This window comes from Urocitellus parryii, chromosome 5 (genome assembly GCF_045843805.1).
Source record: "Urocitellus parryii isolate mUroPar1 chromosome 5, mUroPar1.hap1, whole genome shotgun sequence".
In the NCBI taxonomy this organism is placed as follows: Eukaryota; Metazoa; Chordata; class Mammalia; order Rodentia; family Sciuridae; genus Urocitellus; species Urocitellus parryii.
The window spans coordinates 158,881,573-158,897,361 of record NC_135535.1 but is presented as its reverse complement, the minus strand read 5'-3'; the positions used below and the strand labels follow the sequence as shown (position 1 = coordinate 158,897,361).

Genomic DNA, 15,789 nt, shown 5'->3' with positions numbered 1-15,789 from the left:
CACTGTCCATCCAACCAGCATCTCCTTTGCTCCCTGAAGGGTGCCAGGCCCCTGGGAGGCAGCACTGTGCGGGTCCATGGATGGGGGACAGAGAGGCGGCCGTGTCTGACTGCTCTCAGTATCTGGTGCTGACCCAGAGCCGGGGCACAGCACCGACCAGGTGTGGGGAGAGGCAGGAGGGGCCTCCAGGGGCCTTCCCCCAGGCTTTCCTGGATGGCAGCTGGAGATATTGGGGAGCGTGCCTCACAGACACAGGAGGTGGGGTGCAGGGAGAAGGATCAGGCCTCCCAACAGGAGGGGGACGGCCTGGCGGGCACAGAGGGGTGTGCTTTGCCACGCGGGGCTCCGGCTGGATTCACTCGTGGGAGCTGACCTCAGGGGCTTTCCTCTCACCAGTGGGAATCCGCTGAGCTGAGACCAACTGCCCGAGTTGCCCATCCAGTCCACACACAAGGAGGGGACAGGCAGAAAAGACTGTCAGCCACACCCGTCTCCAGGACGCTAAGGCAAGAGGGGTCTGTCAGCCATCACTGTGAGCTTCAACCCAATGTGGGCGAGGCCCAGCTCTGAGAAACCAAGGGGAAGTTCCACTGAATGTCTGCCCAGGCCTCCCCAGGTTATCTGCACCCTGCAGTGATCTGGGGCTGGGAGAGGCTCCACACTCAGCCTCAGGGAGCCAGAACATCATCCCTGGCCCCTGTGGGGGGACCAGAGTAGGGAAACAAAAGCAGCTGGCCCCAGGCCTGCACAGACCCCTTCAGAGACCCTCCCCAGGGCCTGTGAGGGAGCAGGGAGCTGGAACAGCCCCTGGCCAGCAGGGGGTGCACCTCAGGGGCACACACCTGGAGAGTGCTGCGGGTTGGCGTCTGATGCTGGAGGGCAGGGGCCGGGGAGGACACCTGCAGTGCCACTCTACCAAGGCAAGAACCACTCGCCCTGTCCCGAGGCTGCCTGCTTCATGGTTGCACAAGCCCAGACTCCATCACAGGGACCGCAGTGTGTCACCTGTTTGCCCAGTGGCCTAGTCAGGCATCCTGCCTCTCCAGCAGCAAGCAGGGGCCAGCCCCAGGGACCCGAGGTCCATCAGGGCAAGTCACACTGAGTCGGTGTGGGTGGCATCTATCCTTTGCCCCAGCCAGGATGGCCTGCCCGAGCCGGGGCCTGATGCCTCTCCCCTCTGCCTGGACAGGGTGAGCCTGCTTCCCATCCCCCAGGGCATTTCCACAGGCCTGTGGATCTGAGCAGAGCTAAAGATAAACATTTCAACAAACCAGGGAAAAGGCCCCACTCCACCTCTATCAGCTGCTAGGAAGGGAGGACACGGTCAGTGCTCAGCAGACACTGCGTTAGAGAGGATGGTACGGCTGGGGACGTGACTCGGTGGTGGGGCACGTGCCTGGCACCCATGACATTTAGATTCTATTCCCAGCACTGGAAAAAAAAGAGTTGGGGGGGCGGAGAGGACAGTGTGTTTGGGCCACCCTGGGCACAAGTCCCCACTTCCCTCCCGACTGTGCAAGACCCTGCAGATGCCCCCGGGGTGGGGTTGGGGCTCAAAACTCAGACTGCAGACAGACTGTGGCTGGGGTGCCAGGAGTCTGCAGCCCTCCGACGGCTGGCGAGTGGGGACGAGCCACTGCTGGCCAGGACACGGGGCACCCAGTTCACATGTGATGGTGATGAGGAAGTCACTGTCATCTGCTGAGCTCTGGCCCCGTGTGGGAACACCGGGAGAGCCAGAGACGCTCTTCAAGTGCAATTTGGAAGCCTGGCCGAGTCAGCCGTCCAGATGTGCAGCCCGTTTTCCGACGGGGAGCACTTCCTGGGCTCAGAGTCCAGATTAAGAGGTTTCTCAGGGTGGGGGGGCCCCCAAAATGAGCCCGTTAATCTCTGGCAAGCCCTGGTGAAGCCTCCCCTCCCCGGAATGCCATTCGGGCACTTTGAAATCAGTGTGGCAATTAGTCACGAGCTGTAGTGGACGGACCCGGGGCCAGGCCGCTTTGTGCAGCCCCCACAGCCGCCCAGGGCAGCAGGGGCAGCTGGGCTCCTGCGGGCGAGAAAAAGCGATTCCAGCCGGGGGTGGTGGCTCAAGGCAGCCGAGCGTTACTTGGATCACAGGAGCATGAAATTAGCAGCAGCGCGCAGGCTGGCGAGAATAGCCTGCCGTTGCAGAGTTGCCACCTTCGGACAGCTGAATCCTGCGGCCTGCAACGTGCAGGGGAGGTGCCCTCGCCCAGGGCACCGCAGAAACCACCCTGGGGAGGCTGAAGGGTGAGCTCCTTATAGGAGAGGTGCTGGGTCCTCTGGGTGGGCTCTGAGGCCCTGTGTTTGGGGCATCCGTCCGGGAAAGGAGGGGCATCCAGCTGAGGACGTGGGAGGGGCAGCCCCTGCTCCAGGGGCCACAAGGAGACCAGGTCCAGCGAGGCTGCAGAGAGCGGCCAGGGCCCTGAGGGCAGGACAAAGCTGGGGACAGAATCACAGGGAAGCCTGGAAAGACTCTGGCAGTGCAGACCGAGTCAAGGCTGCCACCCTGAGGACAGAGCCCCCATGAGACATCTGCACAACACCAGCCCGTCCCTCAGTCTCTCAGGGCTTCTCCAGGCCAGAGCTTACTGGGGTCACTGAAATCTTTTCTTGCCAGGTACAATGGCACATGCCTATAATTCCAGAGGCTTGGGAGGCTGAGGCAGAAGGACTGCAAGTTCAAGGCCCTAGACAACTTAGCAAGGCGCTGTCTCAAAAAGTAAAAAGGGCTGGGGACGTGGCTCGGTGGTTACGTGCCCTGGGTTCAATCCTTAGTGGATATCTATACAAAATCTTGTCCTCATAAAGCTCAGAGGTGCTCCCCATCCTTTAGAACCAACCCCTGCCAGAAGACCAGCCAGGTTCCTGAGGCCTCTGGAAGGAGCTCCCCGTTTCCCTGTGGGGGTACGTGTTCTGAGGGCACCTTCTCTTCTCTGTGAGGTCCTCTCTCCAGCCTCGGGGGACAGAGACCGCGGACAGCACGGGCTCTCCCCTCTCACCTGCACTCTCCTTCACTGCTGCGTGCTCCTCCCCGTCCGCCAGGAGGCGCTCTCGCGGCCTCCCTTTGGTCAAAAAGAAAGGCAGCTGGACTCTGCTGCCTCGGGCCTCCAGCCCACCCACCCACGCTGGTCTCCTGCCTCTCGCTCTGATACCGCCTGCCGCTCCCCCGTGCTGGGATGTGCTCCCCACATCCAGGTCCACCCAGAACCTCGGGGTGCGACCTGATTTGGAAACAAGGTCTTTGCAGATATGATGGAGGTGAGTCATCATGGAGGAGGGAGCCCTGTGTCCAGTGTTGGTGGAAGGGGGGGCACACAGACGACCGGGGAGAGGAAGGACGCAGAGGCTAGCGTGAGGCTGCCACGGGAGCCCGAGGCTAGAAGCAGCAGGGCCCGTCCAGCCTCCCGGGTTGTGCTACTTGGCGGTGGCAGCCCCCAGGAAGTCCTCGAGCTTCCCCGCAGCACCCACTCCCAGGGTGGAGTGACAGGGCCCAGGGAGGATGGAGAGGAGGATGAGGGGGGTCTTGGGTGGCAGGTTGAAGAGGGGTATGCGTGTCCAAAGGTACCGGGAGCTTTGGAAGGTTCCAGAATGTCCAACAGGTACAGTCAGTGCTGAGCACAAGGGAGTCCCCTGGTGGAGTGACAGGAAGGACGGGGCAGGAGACGTTGTCCCAGGGCTGCTCAGTTCTCCATTGGTTCATTCTCTCAGTGAACGAGCTGAGTGTGCTCAAGCCACCACGGGGGTGAGCCAGTGTCACTGCACAGGGAGAGAAGGTGTCAAGGGGACCGAGGCTGGGCCCGGACAGGACTGCCCGGAGTTCCCAGTGGTCAAGGCAACTTGGATTTGGGATTTTATTCTAAGTGGGAAGCCGCCGCAGGATTCTAACTCGGTCCCGACAGCGTTCACTGAGGCCCTCCCGGCTCTGCGTCCTGAGCACTCTTTACATCTATCGGATGGCTCCATGCTCCCCTTCCAGGGAAGACTCATGTTCCAGATGAAAAAACCAAAGCTCAGAGAGGTCAGGCAACTCGCCCAAAGCTACACAGCTCAAACCCAGCCCTCTGTCCCCTGGGCTGTCAGGTGACGTGCAAGGCCTCTCCATTTATGTCTTCAGCTCACTTCTACGGCACCACAGAGAATTGATGGGTATGTGTCTGCACACACACCACCACACAACCACACACACGCACATGCAGAGGATTGGCAGGAGTCCAAGGGAGGCAGTGTGGTCAGAGAGGCTGAGGCTGGCCTTGGAGGGAGAGAGGGATTTGAGACTTTTTGGAGGTTCAAGCGACAGGACATGTCGATGGACTGAATGTGGGGGTGGAGGGACCAAGGGAATAAAGGATAACCCCAAAGATCCAGGCTTGATGGACATGGGCAGGGTGTGCTGTGGCCTGGACAGAGAGGAGAAGTCCATGCTGGGCACCACCCCAGACCCACACCACACCCCCATCCCTCCCCTTTGCCTCCAGCCCAGCACCCACCCAGGACAGGCCCTCGCCAGCGCCTGGATGAATTCACCCTCCTGCACACACCGGCTGAGCTCCCTGATATTCTAGGCCCTGAGATCAGGCCCAGTTCCTGCCTTTGTGGAACCTCAGATCCAGTCCAGGGAACCGTTGGCAAATGCGTGAAGAGAATTAATGGAAGACAGGTCAGTAGCATCTCTGCGAATGACCAGGGTTCACCAGCGTGGGGGCGATCCATAAAGGAGTAACCAGTCCAGAGGTGGGCAAAGGCCTGTCCCTGGGCCGAATCTGGTCACCACCTTTTTTGTAAATACTGGGACTCGGTCACCACGGTTGGGCCACGTACTGTCAAGGCATGAACTGAGCAGCTGCCAGAGGGTGGCCCCCAAAGCCTAGACCATTTGCCCTCTGCTCCCGGGAGACCAGAGCTGCTGGCCCCAGTCCAGTCTAAGCTAGAGGGGGGCCTGCAGGCCCTGGTCACCAGCGAGTTTGAAAGGTCGGCAGAAAAAAATGCCAGCTCTCCAGAGTCCCAGGGCCGTCCCACCACGCGGGGGGGGGGGGGGACAGCATTTCCATCCATCCTGCACCCCCTCTGCTGTCGAAGCCACCCCAACAAGGGACAAGTGGCTTCTCTGATTTTCATGCTCCTGTTCCCTCTGTGCCCTCAGAGGGGCAGAGGAAGGGCCAGAGACAGACAGAGGGAAGGGCCAGAGACACCAGGATCCTGGGAAGTCCACAGGGTGACCCTGAGCTCCTGCAGGATGCCTGACTCGAGGCTCCCTGACTGCTGACACCCCATGGCCCGTCCTTCCTCTTCTGGAGCCTGATCTCCGGCACATGACCAGGAAAAGAAGGAAGCAGGCCATCGAGGACACTCCCCGCCTACGGCCCACGCAGCCCACATCAGTCTCCACCTGCCACGTGGTGGTGGTCAGGAGGCGGTCTGGGTGCTCCAGCTGTCCTCCACAGGAGGAAACCCAGGAGAGCACCAGGAGGAGGCCCTGGGCTGGCTCCAGCAGGCACTTCCTCCTCTTCCTGTGCACGGTTTCCACTGTAGACAGACAATTTCTGTCTCATGGGCCCAAACCACAGGCTGCCACAGGCCTCAGACACGTGTGCCTGCACACACACACACTCCCACACAACCACACACACGCACATGCAGAGGGCCGGCAGGAGTCCAGCAGAGCCCCTGGGCACCCACCGTCCCCGCAGACCCTTCGCAGACCGTGGCTGCCCTCAGTGAAGACGCCGCGGCTTCTCCTGGAGACCCCCCTCTAGGTCCGGCTCTCCGGGTGCTTGTGATGATCCATCACCTTAAAACGACACTGAGCTCAGGACCCAGGCCCGCTTCTCACATGGGCAGGAAATCGCCTCTGGATTCTAGGGAGGCGGGCGGGAAGAAAGAAAATCGAAGGCAGAGACCGAGCGATTGATGGCCCTGGAGGGCCTGGGGACGGGGTGCAGGAGGGGAGGGGGCGAGATCAGGAGGGAGAAAGAGAATCAGGGCCCGCGAGGCCCCGAGGGCCAGGACCCACAGGCTGAGGCCAGGCCGGCTCCCTGCCTCTGCAGGACGTGGCGAGGGCTAAAAACGAAGTCAAAGCTGGGACTGTCACGTTGGCTGGACTGCAGTTAGAGTCCCAGAGTGGACAGGGGAATGAAAAATGACTCGCTTTTGGTTCTAATTTTTTAAAAAAATGGTCTAGAGCAGCCCCTGACTGGGCGGCTGGTGGGGAGGGGGTGCTGCCCTCTGCACGCGGCTCGCCCACACCTTGTGGCAGGAGCCTGAAACCTCCAGCCCACTTCTCCAACTGTCCCCACCATCTCCTGCCACCTCCTTGACGGGGCTCAGGCCAAACCCCGCCTCACTGCATTTTGATGGGGGAGGGGAGATTTCACCCAGCACCAATCTTTGGAATTCAGCTCTGAAAAAATAGATGGCCAGCCAGGCCCGGTGCTGCCCACCGGGAATCCCAGCTGCTCAGGGGGCTGAGAAAGGAAGATCACAAGCTCCAGTCCAGACTGGGGTAGGTTAGGGAGGCCCTGTCTCAAAATAAAATAAAAAGAGCTGGGGACCTAGCTCTGGGGTAGAGCACCTCTGGGTTCAATCTCCAGAACCGCGTCACTGAGACCCACCTTGCTGGGGTAACAAGAGGGAAATCTGTGCCGACCCCTGCCGGCACAGTGGGCTCCCAAAATGGAGGCTGCGGCAGCTTGCCCCACGCCAGCTTTCCATGCCAACTCTTCCTCAGTTATGCCCTAGTTTTTGGCCCTGGGCCAACAGGGCTTCGCTGGGTTTATTTGTGGGTCTCATTCCAGAGAAAGAGAGGAGAGACGGGCAAGCAGCAAGCTGTCTAAACCATGCCCAAACTGCTGCAGGCAGAAGACGGGAGCCTGGCACGGGAGGTGACCTTGAAAGTGACATCACTGGAGTGGGGGTTTCTGTTCAAACAATCCTACGGGGTCAAACTCCCCAGCAAATGCTATCTATTCAACAAAATATTAAAAGTATCTCCCCCCCTAAAAAAATCCCCAACCATGGAGACCCTCAGCTGATGGAGCTGCAGGTGGCAGGTAGAGGTGGATTTGTCCAACTCCCCCGTCCCTTTCCCACAAACTGGCCCTCAAGATGCTGGGCAGACCGGCCGCCTCTTGCAGGGAATTGGGAAGAGGAGGGGAAGCACGGGGGAGGCTGGTGGCAGGAATGAAGAATGAGGAAAAGAAAAATAGCCCAGAAAACGCAGAGACACCCCAGCACGCCTGTTCCCAGCACCGGCCCATGAATCGAGGGGTGACAGGTCTCTCATCTCCGATGCCAAGAGCCAGGAGCTCCGGGCAGCCACAGGTACTACATCCGCACCTGCCAGCACTTGGAAACGGGCAATAAAGCATTGAGCGGGGCTGGAATGCTAAGTGCCTGCAGCTGGGAAGGGACGGCCTGGGAGGGCCTCTCCGCCAAGAGCCAGTGCCGTTCCCAGACACCCTGCACTTGCTCTCCCTCCCTCAGCAGCCTGCACCCAGGAGCGGGGACCTGCTGGAAGAAGCCCAGTGGGCAGCAGCATCTACCGAGGCCAGTGGACGGCTGGGACACAGGAGCCCCTAGTGAATAAGAGAGGACCATAAAGCACCCGGCTAAGGCAGAGCCCGTGGGGACACACCAGGGCCACAGGCAGCTCGGAAGAGCGGGGATTTGCACTGATCATGTTTGTACAGCACCTGGGATAGTGGACCAGGCCTGTCCCAACACCCAGGAATGGGTTTACCCACACCCCCCAGGATATGGTTCTTTTTTTAAAAAAATACAGGGATTGAACCCAGGGGTACTTAACCTCTGAGCCACATCCCCAGCCCTTTTTTGTATTTTATTTAGAGACAGGGTCTCACTGAGTTGCTTAAGGCCTCACTGAGTTGTTGAGGCTGGCTTTGAACCTGTGATCCTCCTGCCTCAGACTCCCCAAGCCACTGGGATTACAGGCGTGCGCCACCACACCCAACATGGTGCTTTTATACACCAGGAAAACAAGGTGTCACAGAGGCTGACTCAGACCCAGAGCCAACAACTAGCCAGGGCTTCTCAAAAGCCACTACACCTGCCAGTCACCTTCCCAGGAGCTACAGGTGGCAAGTCTTGGTTCTTGGAACCCAGTTGATCCTGACTCTGGGTCTCGGGTGGGGCTGGAGGCTGCACTACCCACAAGCCCCCAGGGCTGCTGGTCTCAGGACCACAGGAGGCTGTGCACCATACACTCCCTGGCAGGGGATCTTCAGCTGCACAAACAGGCTCAGACCCCAGGTGAATTCTTAGGTTCACAGAAGAGGCCCCCGGGAAGTCAAAGCTATTGGGGGGTGGCAATCAGACAGGAGAGTAAACTAGAAAATACCAAAGTCTGCACCACGGCTGAGACTCACTCCAGCAGGATCCCTGGGCTGGGCTTGATGGGTATTTTGCAAAATGCTCCCTGGTGACCCAGGGGTGTAGCAGCTGGGCTCAGGCCTTGAAAGGCGGAAAGAGATGCCCTTCCCATGTGTCCCGTTCATGCCCACACTGAGGAAGGTTCCAGGGGTTAGGTCAAGGATAAGAAGGTGTCTTCAGAGAAGGAGCAGTGAGCTACCTCCTGTGCCAGCCAAGGGGTAGGGCTGGCCCTGTGGCTGGCTCTGCTGGTGTTCCCTCCTGTCCCTGAGGGATGCCCCGGAGGAAAGGCACAGGGCTCTGACAACACCCCACCCCATGCCTTCAGAGCCCGCTTCGCTTCTCCACCCACGTGTGTTTGAGCGAGCATCCTCTACCCTTGAAGTCCCACTTAGTCATCTTCCATCCACTGACCCCTCTCTCTGTTCCTGGCTATAAATATACCTGTCCTTGTCAGAGTCGAGTCCCAGCTCTCTCCCTATTGCAAGAGTCTTAAACAAAGTTGGCCTTGCTGTTTTAGCAAGTGTCAGTTATTTTTTTTCTTTAACACTCCTCCCCTGCAGGTCTCTCCCGGCAGAAAACCCACAGGCATAATGTGCAGCCCTGCGCTGGGAGGGAGGAGCTTAGTGCCACTGTCAATCAAACAATTCAGATTTCTCACCTTGAGCCCCCAGGCCTGGGCAGAGGTCTGAGCCACAGGGCCCCTGCCGCAAACCCTGTACAGCCAGACCTGATGCCCCGTGGCTCCTCACATCCTTCCTCTTGGTCTGCCTTGGCCCAGCCGTTTCTTCCATCTGCAGTCTCCTCCCCCATTCTTCAAATCCACCCTGATCACAGAGATCTCTACCTTGTGCCCCAGACTCCTTGTCCCCAAGGGTTCCTATCTCCTGTGCTGTGGTGTAGACATAGCCCTCCTTGCCTTTATGCACACTGCATTGGCCAGAACTAGTCACGTGACCATGCCTGCTGCAATGGATACTGGGAAATGTAGTTTGTTTGATGCTGTGATAGACCAAGGGTCTCAAGCACACTAGGCATGTGCTCTACACTGAGCTGCACCCCGCCCACCCTGAAATGCAGTGTCCCCCAAGGCCACGGTGTTGAAATGTAATCCCCAGTGTGAGGCATCAAGAGCGTGGAAACTTAATATGATATTTAGAAGGGAGACCTCTGGGAGATGAGCAGAGCAAGATAAGCATTAGGTGGACCCCATCACCATTTCTTGGGGATTTTAAAAAAAGAGACCCGACTCACACGCACTCAAGCTCCCTGTTGCTTGCTGTGGGGTGCTGTGCCCCACCTCTGCCAGCAAGAAAGCCACAGGAGAGGCAGCCTCTCTACTCTGGACCTCCAGAGACACCAGCCCAAATAAACCTCCTTTCTTCATAACTCACCCAGTCTGTGGTACTGTGTTATTGGCACAGAAAATGGGCTATGAGACTCTGTCTTTGCTAACTACCAACCTCCCACTTTAGTGGACACATGGTTTTCTGGGATAAACCTACATTTGAAGATAATTCACAGCTGGGAGTGTAGCCCAGTGGTAGAACCTGTGCTTAGCATGAGCCAAGACCCGAAGTTCAATTCCTAGCACCAGAAAGACCAAACAAACAAAATCAAAACTACATTTCCCAGCTTCCACTGCAATTAGTGTGATCATGTGACTGAGTTCAGACCAATGCAGTGTCAACAGAAGCAATGTGTTATTTTCAGGAAGTGTTTTTACTAGCAGCATGCCTTTCTTTCTTTCATCTTTCGTCTTCCTATTGATGTAATGACTGGAGCTCCATCTGCCATCTTGGACCATGGAGTAACCTTGGACATGAGTGCTACACATGGTCAAACAACTGGGTTCCTGACACCACAGAACATCACACAAGCCTTAGGCCGCACCCCAACCCCCTGACTTCAATATGAGAGAAAAATGACCTTCCATCTTGTTTGATCCACTTCTCTTTGGCGAGACTCTATATCTTACAGCTGAACCTAATGCTATTCAGTGCACACCTTCCGACTCCCAGAGCCACGGCTTTGGATTGCTGGGTTACCAGCCTGCACCGGACAGAAGCATCACTGCCTCCTCCTCGCAACTGAATAAGAAGCAAACTGAGCCCTGGAGCTGGGTCTTATCCACCTCCATCTTCCTGGCCACACGAAGCCTGGCGCGCCCCGCAAACCAGGTCAGTGCTGAGTGGAGCTCTGTCCACGCGGCTCCCACACCCTCCTCCGCTCACCAGCACGCAGCGGGCCTCCCTGGCACGGCGCCCCGGGCACAGCACCCTTACCATGATGTCGGTGTCCTCGGGGCTGTTCCCTGTGGCTGGGCTGGAGCAGTTGCGCAACTTGAAGGCCCAGTACTCCTTGGCAGTGACAAAGAAGTTCCATGGCAGCAGACTGCCGATGCCCAGGCAGAAGAAGATGACGTAGGCGCCGTTAAAGCGGTCCTCGGGCCTCGGCAGCCCGGGGCCTGGGCAGTCCAATCCGGGCAGCGCCTCTGGGTCAGCTCCCAGCGAGCCGCTCACGGGTGTGTAGGTGGAGTTGGAGCTGTGACACACGGCGTCCTCCGAGCCCAGGGCCACTGCCAGGCAGGGAGAGGCACAAGGTAGTGAGTGGATGCTGAGGCCGGGCACAGGTGGGCTTGCCTTCCTACAAACCAATCATCTTCCCCACCAGGGCTCCCAGGCCGCCAGAGCTCGGTGGGAGAGCTTCGTGTTAAAGGACCAGGAAGAGGAAAGTCAGACTAAGAGAAGGACAGGATGTCAGAACTCTAAATGACCTCACAGGTCACCCTGACCACACAAGAGGATACCGGCAACAGGCAGGGCCAAACACTGTGAGTGGGGCCCCTGACAAGCACACTGGACGGACAACCTGGGGTCATGGCAGCATCAAAATAGGAATCGGGGCCCTGGATGGACAAAGATTGTTCTCTAAACTCTTCAACTTTATGCCCAAACAGCAAGGAGCAGGAGAGCATGTGGGATACGCTATTTGTGTAGAAAGGTGTGTGTAAAAAAATGCACACACCTATGCATTTGTGCATGCGCAGGATGTCACTGGAAGGACGCCAATGAAATCCCTGACAGTGGCTGTCTCTGAGGAGGGAGACGGACAGGGAGGAGGGCTTCACTATTCACTTTTTTGTTTCTTCTGAATTTTAAACTATGTGGCTTCTTTAACTGTTTAAAAATGAATTTAAACTATAGATGAAAATAAAGTCATCTGAGCCAGGTGTGGTGGCTCATGCCTGTAATCCCAGTGGCTCTGGAGGCTGAGGCAGGAGGAGCGTGAGTTCAAAGCCAGCCTCGGCAACTTAGTGAGTCCCTAAGCCACTTGGAGAGACTCTGTCTCTAAATAAAATATATAAAAGGGCTGGGGAGGTGGCTCAGTGGTCAGGTGCCCCTGGGTTCAATCCCTGGTACAAAATAAGTTAGTTAATAAAGTTATCTGAATTAAATAATATATTTAGCCCACTCCTCATTTTCATTTGTGGGGACAGAAGCCCAGGTCACAGACCAGGCAAATGGCTGGGCAGAGGCTTCCAGCTCGTGCCTGGGGTCCCAGCTCGTGCCTGGGGTCCCAGCTCGGTCAACACATCCCGCCAGGAGACGGCCACTCCCAAGCCGTGGTAGCACCAAAGGCAGTGAAGGTTCTGGGCTGCTGACAACCGCTGCCCGCAAGGCCTTGGGCACGTTGCCCGCCTCTGAGCCTCGACTGCCCCACGTGCAAAGCCAGGGAAGCCTTTTTTACAATGGCCATGAACTCGGACTGGCTGGCACCGGCCGGCGTGGGGAAGCGGCTACTGAACAGACGGCTGATCATCCCTGGCATCCTGGGCTCATCACCTGTCTGGCTGGCTGCAAGGTGGCATCCCACTTCCCCGCTCTAGCTGGCACCGAGGATGTGGTAGCAGCTTGAAAAATGGGAAATACATAACGCTGAGAACGGGACACTCAGTCTGGGGTCCCTCCCGCAGTAGCATCCTCTCCATCCTATAAACGAATAAATACATGTGACGCGGCTGGCAGGGGAAGCCGCCCTGACCCGGGAGCACCCCCAGCACGGACAGGGAGCCTTGTCTATATCCTGGGATAATCTCATGGCAGCCCAAGGAATGAGGCAGGGCCGACATTTTTGCTCCTTCTACAGATGGAAAAATGGAAGCCTTGAAGGCTCTTGCTTTTTCCTACTTTCAACAGAAAGAATTCCCAGGAGCTAAAATAAAGTCCTGTAACCACACATGCCAAGGTTCCGCCTAGCCCTTGAGCTTGACAACAGCCGGACATGTTAGGTCCTACTCATTTCACAGATGAGGGGTCTGAGGCTCAGAAAGTTTCAGTAACTTGCCCAAGGTCACACAGCTACCAGATGGCAATAGTGAAGTCACACACCAAGCAGCCTGGAGCCCATGCCAGACTCCTGGGCTTCCCTGGGAGGGGATGTGAACCTGTGTCTGCTGGTTCCAAGTCCAAACCCCCTTCCTGAAGGCCTTGCAGCCATGAAGCTGGGAGCAGAGGCAAAGGGAGTGACCAGCGTGCACACAGCATCAGTATCTGCTGAATGATGGGGCTGTGCACAACCAGGACAGCGCCCCCTACTGGGCAGAATGTACCCTGGCACAGGGCCGCTGAAAGCTGCCCAAAGTAGGCCCAGAGCATCCAGTCAGCAAGTCTATTTGAATCTCCCTTGGTTGAGCAAGCCCCTCCTAGCCAGGGTGTGAGTATATGCACACATATGCTCACACTATCACACACTTGAAATTACTGCTAAAGAATGTGCAAAGTGGGGTGGGATGTGATAGAGCACTTGCCTAACATGTGCAAGGCCTGGGGTTCAATCCCCAGCAGTGGGGGAAAAAAAAGTGATTCTAATCCATAGAAGTCAACCAGATGTTCTATCCAGAGGGACAGCATCAGGGCCCAAAGGCTAGGTCACTCAGGCCCTTCCCAGCTCATCATCTGTTTGTCCAGGGCCATTCAGCCTTGACAGGGCCTCTGAAGGAGCCAGGAATTTTCCCGGGTCATGGGCCAGAGCACTGGAGTGCGCAGAGTCTTATTACCCTTTGTGAAAGCTAGCAAAAGGCAAGGAAATGACCAAGCTTCCCCGGGTCAGGCACCAGCCCTGCTCCCTCCCTGGGAGACTCTGGGGTGAGGGGTAGCCCGGGCACCAAGCAGCAGCAACACGGGGGTGTGGGTGTCCTGCAGGATCAGCTAGGTTCCCGACCCTGGCTAAGTTAGTCTTGCCGGTGGTACTCGATTTCCTCGCCGGGGAACAGATCAGGGGGCTGGGCAGCTAGTTGGGAAGCCCTGCGGCCCTGGACACCCAGCCCCAGGCAGGCCCCCAGTTTGGAGCCACAGAGCCAGACACCTCTGGACCCTGGGGTTGCCTGGCCCACATTCCGGCCCCGCACCCGGGCTGTGAGGCACAGACACAGGGTGGAGGAGAGCGAGAGTCTGGGAGGAGAAGGTGGAAAGCCCGAGCGAGAGGAGAGCGGGGCGCGGAGCCGGGAGGGAGGCGGGCGCGGGAGGTGAAGGCGAGAGAGCGCGAGCCCAGGACGATCGGGGGCCAGAGGGCTCGTCCCAGGCCAGTCCCAGTCGCCGCCCGGCCTCGGCCCGCACTTACTGTCGCCGCCGCCGCCGCCGCCTCCCGGCTGCACGGCCACCGAGACTCGGGCTCCGCGGGCCGCAGGCCGGGCTCCTCCTTCCGCCCCGCCCGCCCGCCGGCGCCGGCGCTTCCCGGTTCGCTGACTCGCTCTTCGGCTTTAGTCCCCTCCCTGCGCTCCGTGCGCACCGCCCTCCTCCCCGGCGCCGGGCGGGGGCCGGCGCGCGCCCATTTTGCAGGTGCAGAAAGTGAGGCGCCTGGAGGCAAAGCACTGGTCACGCCCGCGGAGCCGGCCCACCGTCTCAGCCCTGCGCCGGGAGGACCTGGAAGGGCTCACCTCGCCCCCAGACTCCAGCAAAGGACCCCATCATTCCCTGATCCCCCCACCTTTGGGCAGGCCCCAACCCCAGGCTGAACATGGCCTCCCTGGTTTTCAGCAGACCCAGAGCTTGAAGCCCTGCTGGTGGCAGTCAGCAAGTCCCACCCTCACACCCTGACCCCTGCCACTCCATGTAACCCGGCGCCTGCGTGTGTGTCCCAGACTTACAGGCTGCACAAGTCAAATTGACCATTTTGAGGTCTTGGGAATTGCAACTCAGGAAACATATTCAGACAACTCTAGGCGGTGTTCTAAAGAAGGCTGAGTAGGTGGGAGCTATCAAGAGCCACCAAGCCAGGTGTGGTGGCTCACGCCTGTGATCCCAGCGGCTCAGGAGGCTGGGACTGGAGGATAGCGAGTTCAAATCAACTTCAGCAAAAAGCGAGGTATTCAGCAACTCAGCGAGACCCTGTCTCTAAACAAAATAGGGGTGGGGGATGTGGCTCAGGGGTCGAGTGCCCCAGAGTCCAATCTCTGGTACCAAAAAAAAAAAAAAAAAAAAGCCAACAAGATTGGATTTTTAGGGGGGTGCCTGTGCCCCTGGGAATTGAACCCAGAGGTGCTTAACCACTGAGCCACACCCCCAGCCCTCTTGTATTTTTATTTTGAGTCAGGGTCTTGCTGAGTCGCTTAGGGCTTTGCTAAAATGCTGAAGCTGGCAAGATCCTCCTGCCTCTGTCTCTGGGAAGGATTGTTTCTTAAAAAGCAGAAGAAATCCTTTTTAGGGAAACTGTGGTTAGAGTTGAGAACCCGGGTTGTGTAGGATAGGAGATAAAGAAAAGAAGGTGGAAGGTCCACTGAACGAGTGCATCGCCTCTTGACGCATCTTGAACCTCCGGACGCAGTGCACTTGAGTGGTGGTTCCCGAGGCCTGCAGTCAGGGTGGAGGTGATCAGAGTTCACCTTGGGGCAGCAGCTGGAATCACGCCTAAGCCCTGAGTCCTAATGGCCTTGGGACTCCATTTTGAAAGGTCGTTTCAGAATCACATTGAGACAGGATCAGGACAGGGGACAAAAATGGCAGTTAAAGTCTGGGGCCTTTATTCATAATCTGCAGCTCAAAGTCTTTCTCCCCTCTCACTCTTAGGAAGTACGGAATGTGCCTCTTCCTACTTTTTTTATGGGGCAGGGGGACGATATTGAATCCAGGGGCACTTAACCACTGAGCCACATTCCCAGCCCTTTTTATTTTTTTTATTTTGAGACAGAAGCCTGCTAAGTTGCTAAGGGTGATCTTGAACTTGTGATCCCTCCTGCCTCAGCGTCTCTGCCTCTCAGCGTCTCGGATTTTAACAGTGGTCCACTTTACACTTTGAATATAGTGCTTGCTGCTCTGCCATTGCAGAGCATTGATTTTTTATATATATATATATTTTTAGTTGTTGATGGACTTTATTTTATTC

At 57.5% G+C, this 15,789-nt stretch overlaps 1 protein-coding gene across 1 annotated transcript in view; it reads right to left on the bottom strand.

Moving 5' to 3' along the window:
• The window catches only part of Slc29a3 (solute carrier family 29 member 3), a 33,401-nt gene extending 19,335 nt beyond the window's left edge, over positions 1-14,066 (bottom strand). The window contains exons 1-2 of the mRNA XM_077798347.1: positions 14,029-14,066; positions 10,692-10,984 (exon numbers count right to left, since the gene is read on the bottom strand). Of these exons, the coding sequence (XP_077654473.1) occupies positions 10,692-10,984; position 14,029 (294 nt within the window). The 5' untranslated portion in view covers positions 14,030-14,066. The remainder of the gene's footprint in view (positions 1-10,691; positions 10,985-14,028) is intronic.
• Positions 14,067-15,789: the final 1,723 nt, after the last annotated feature.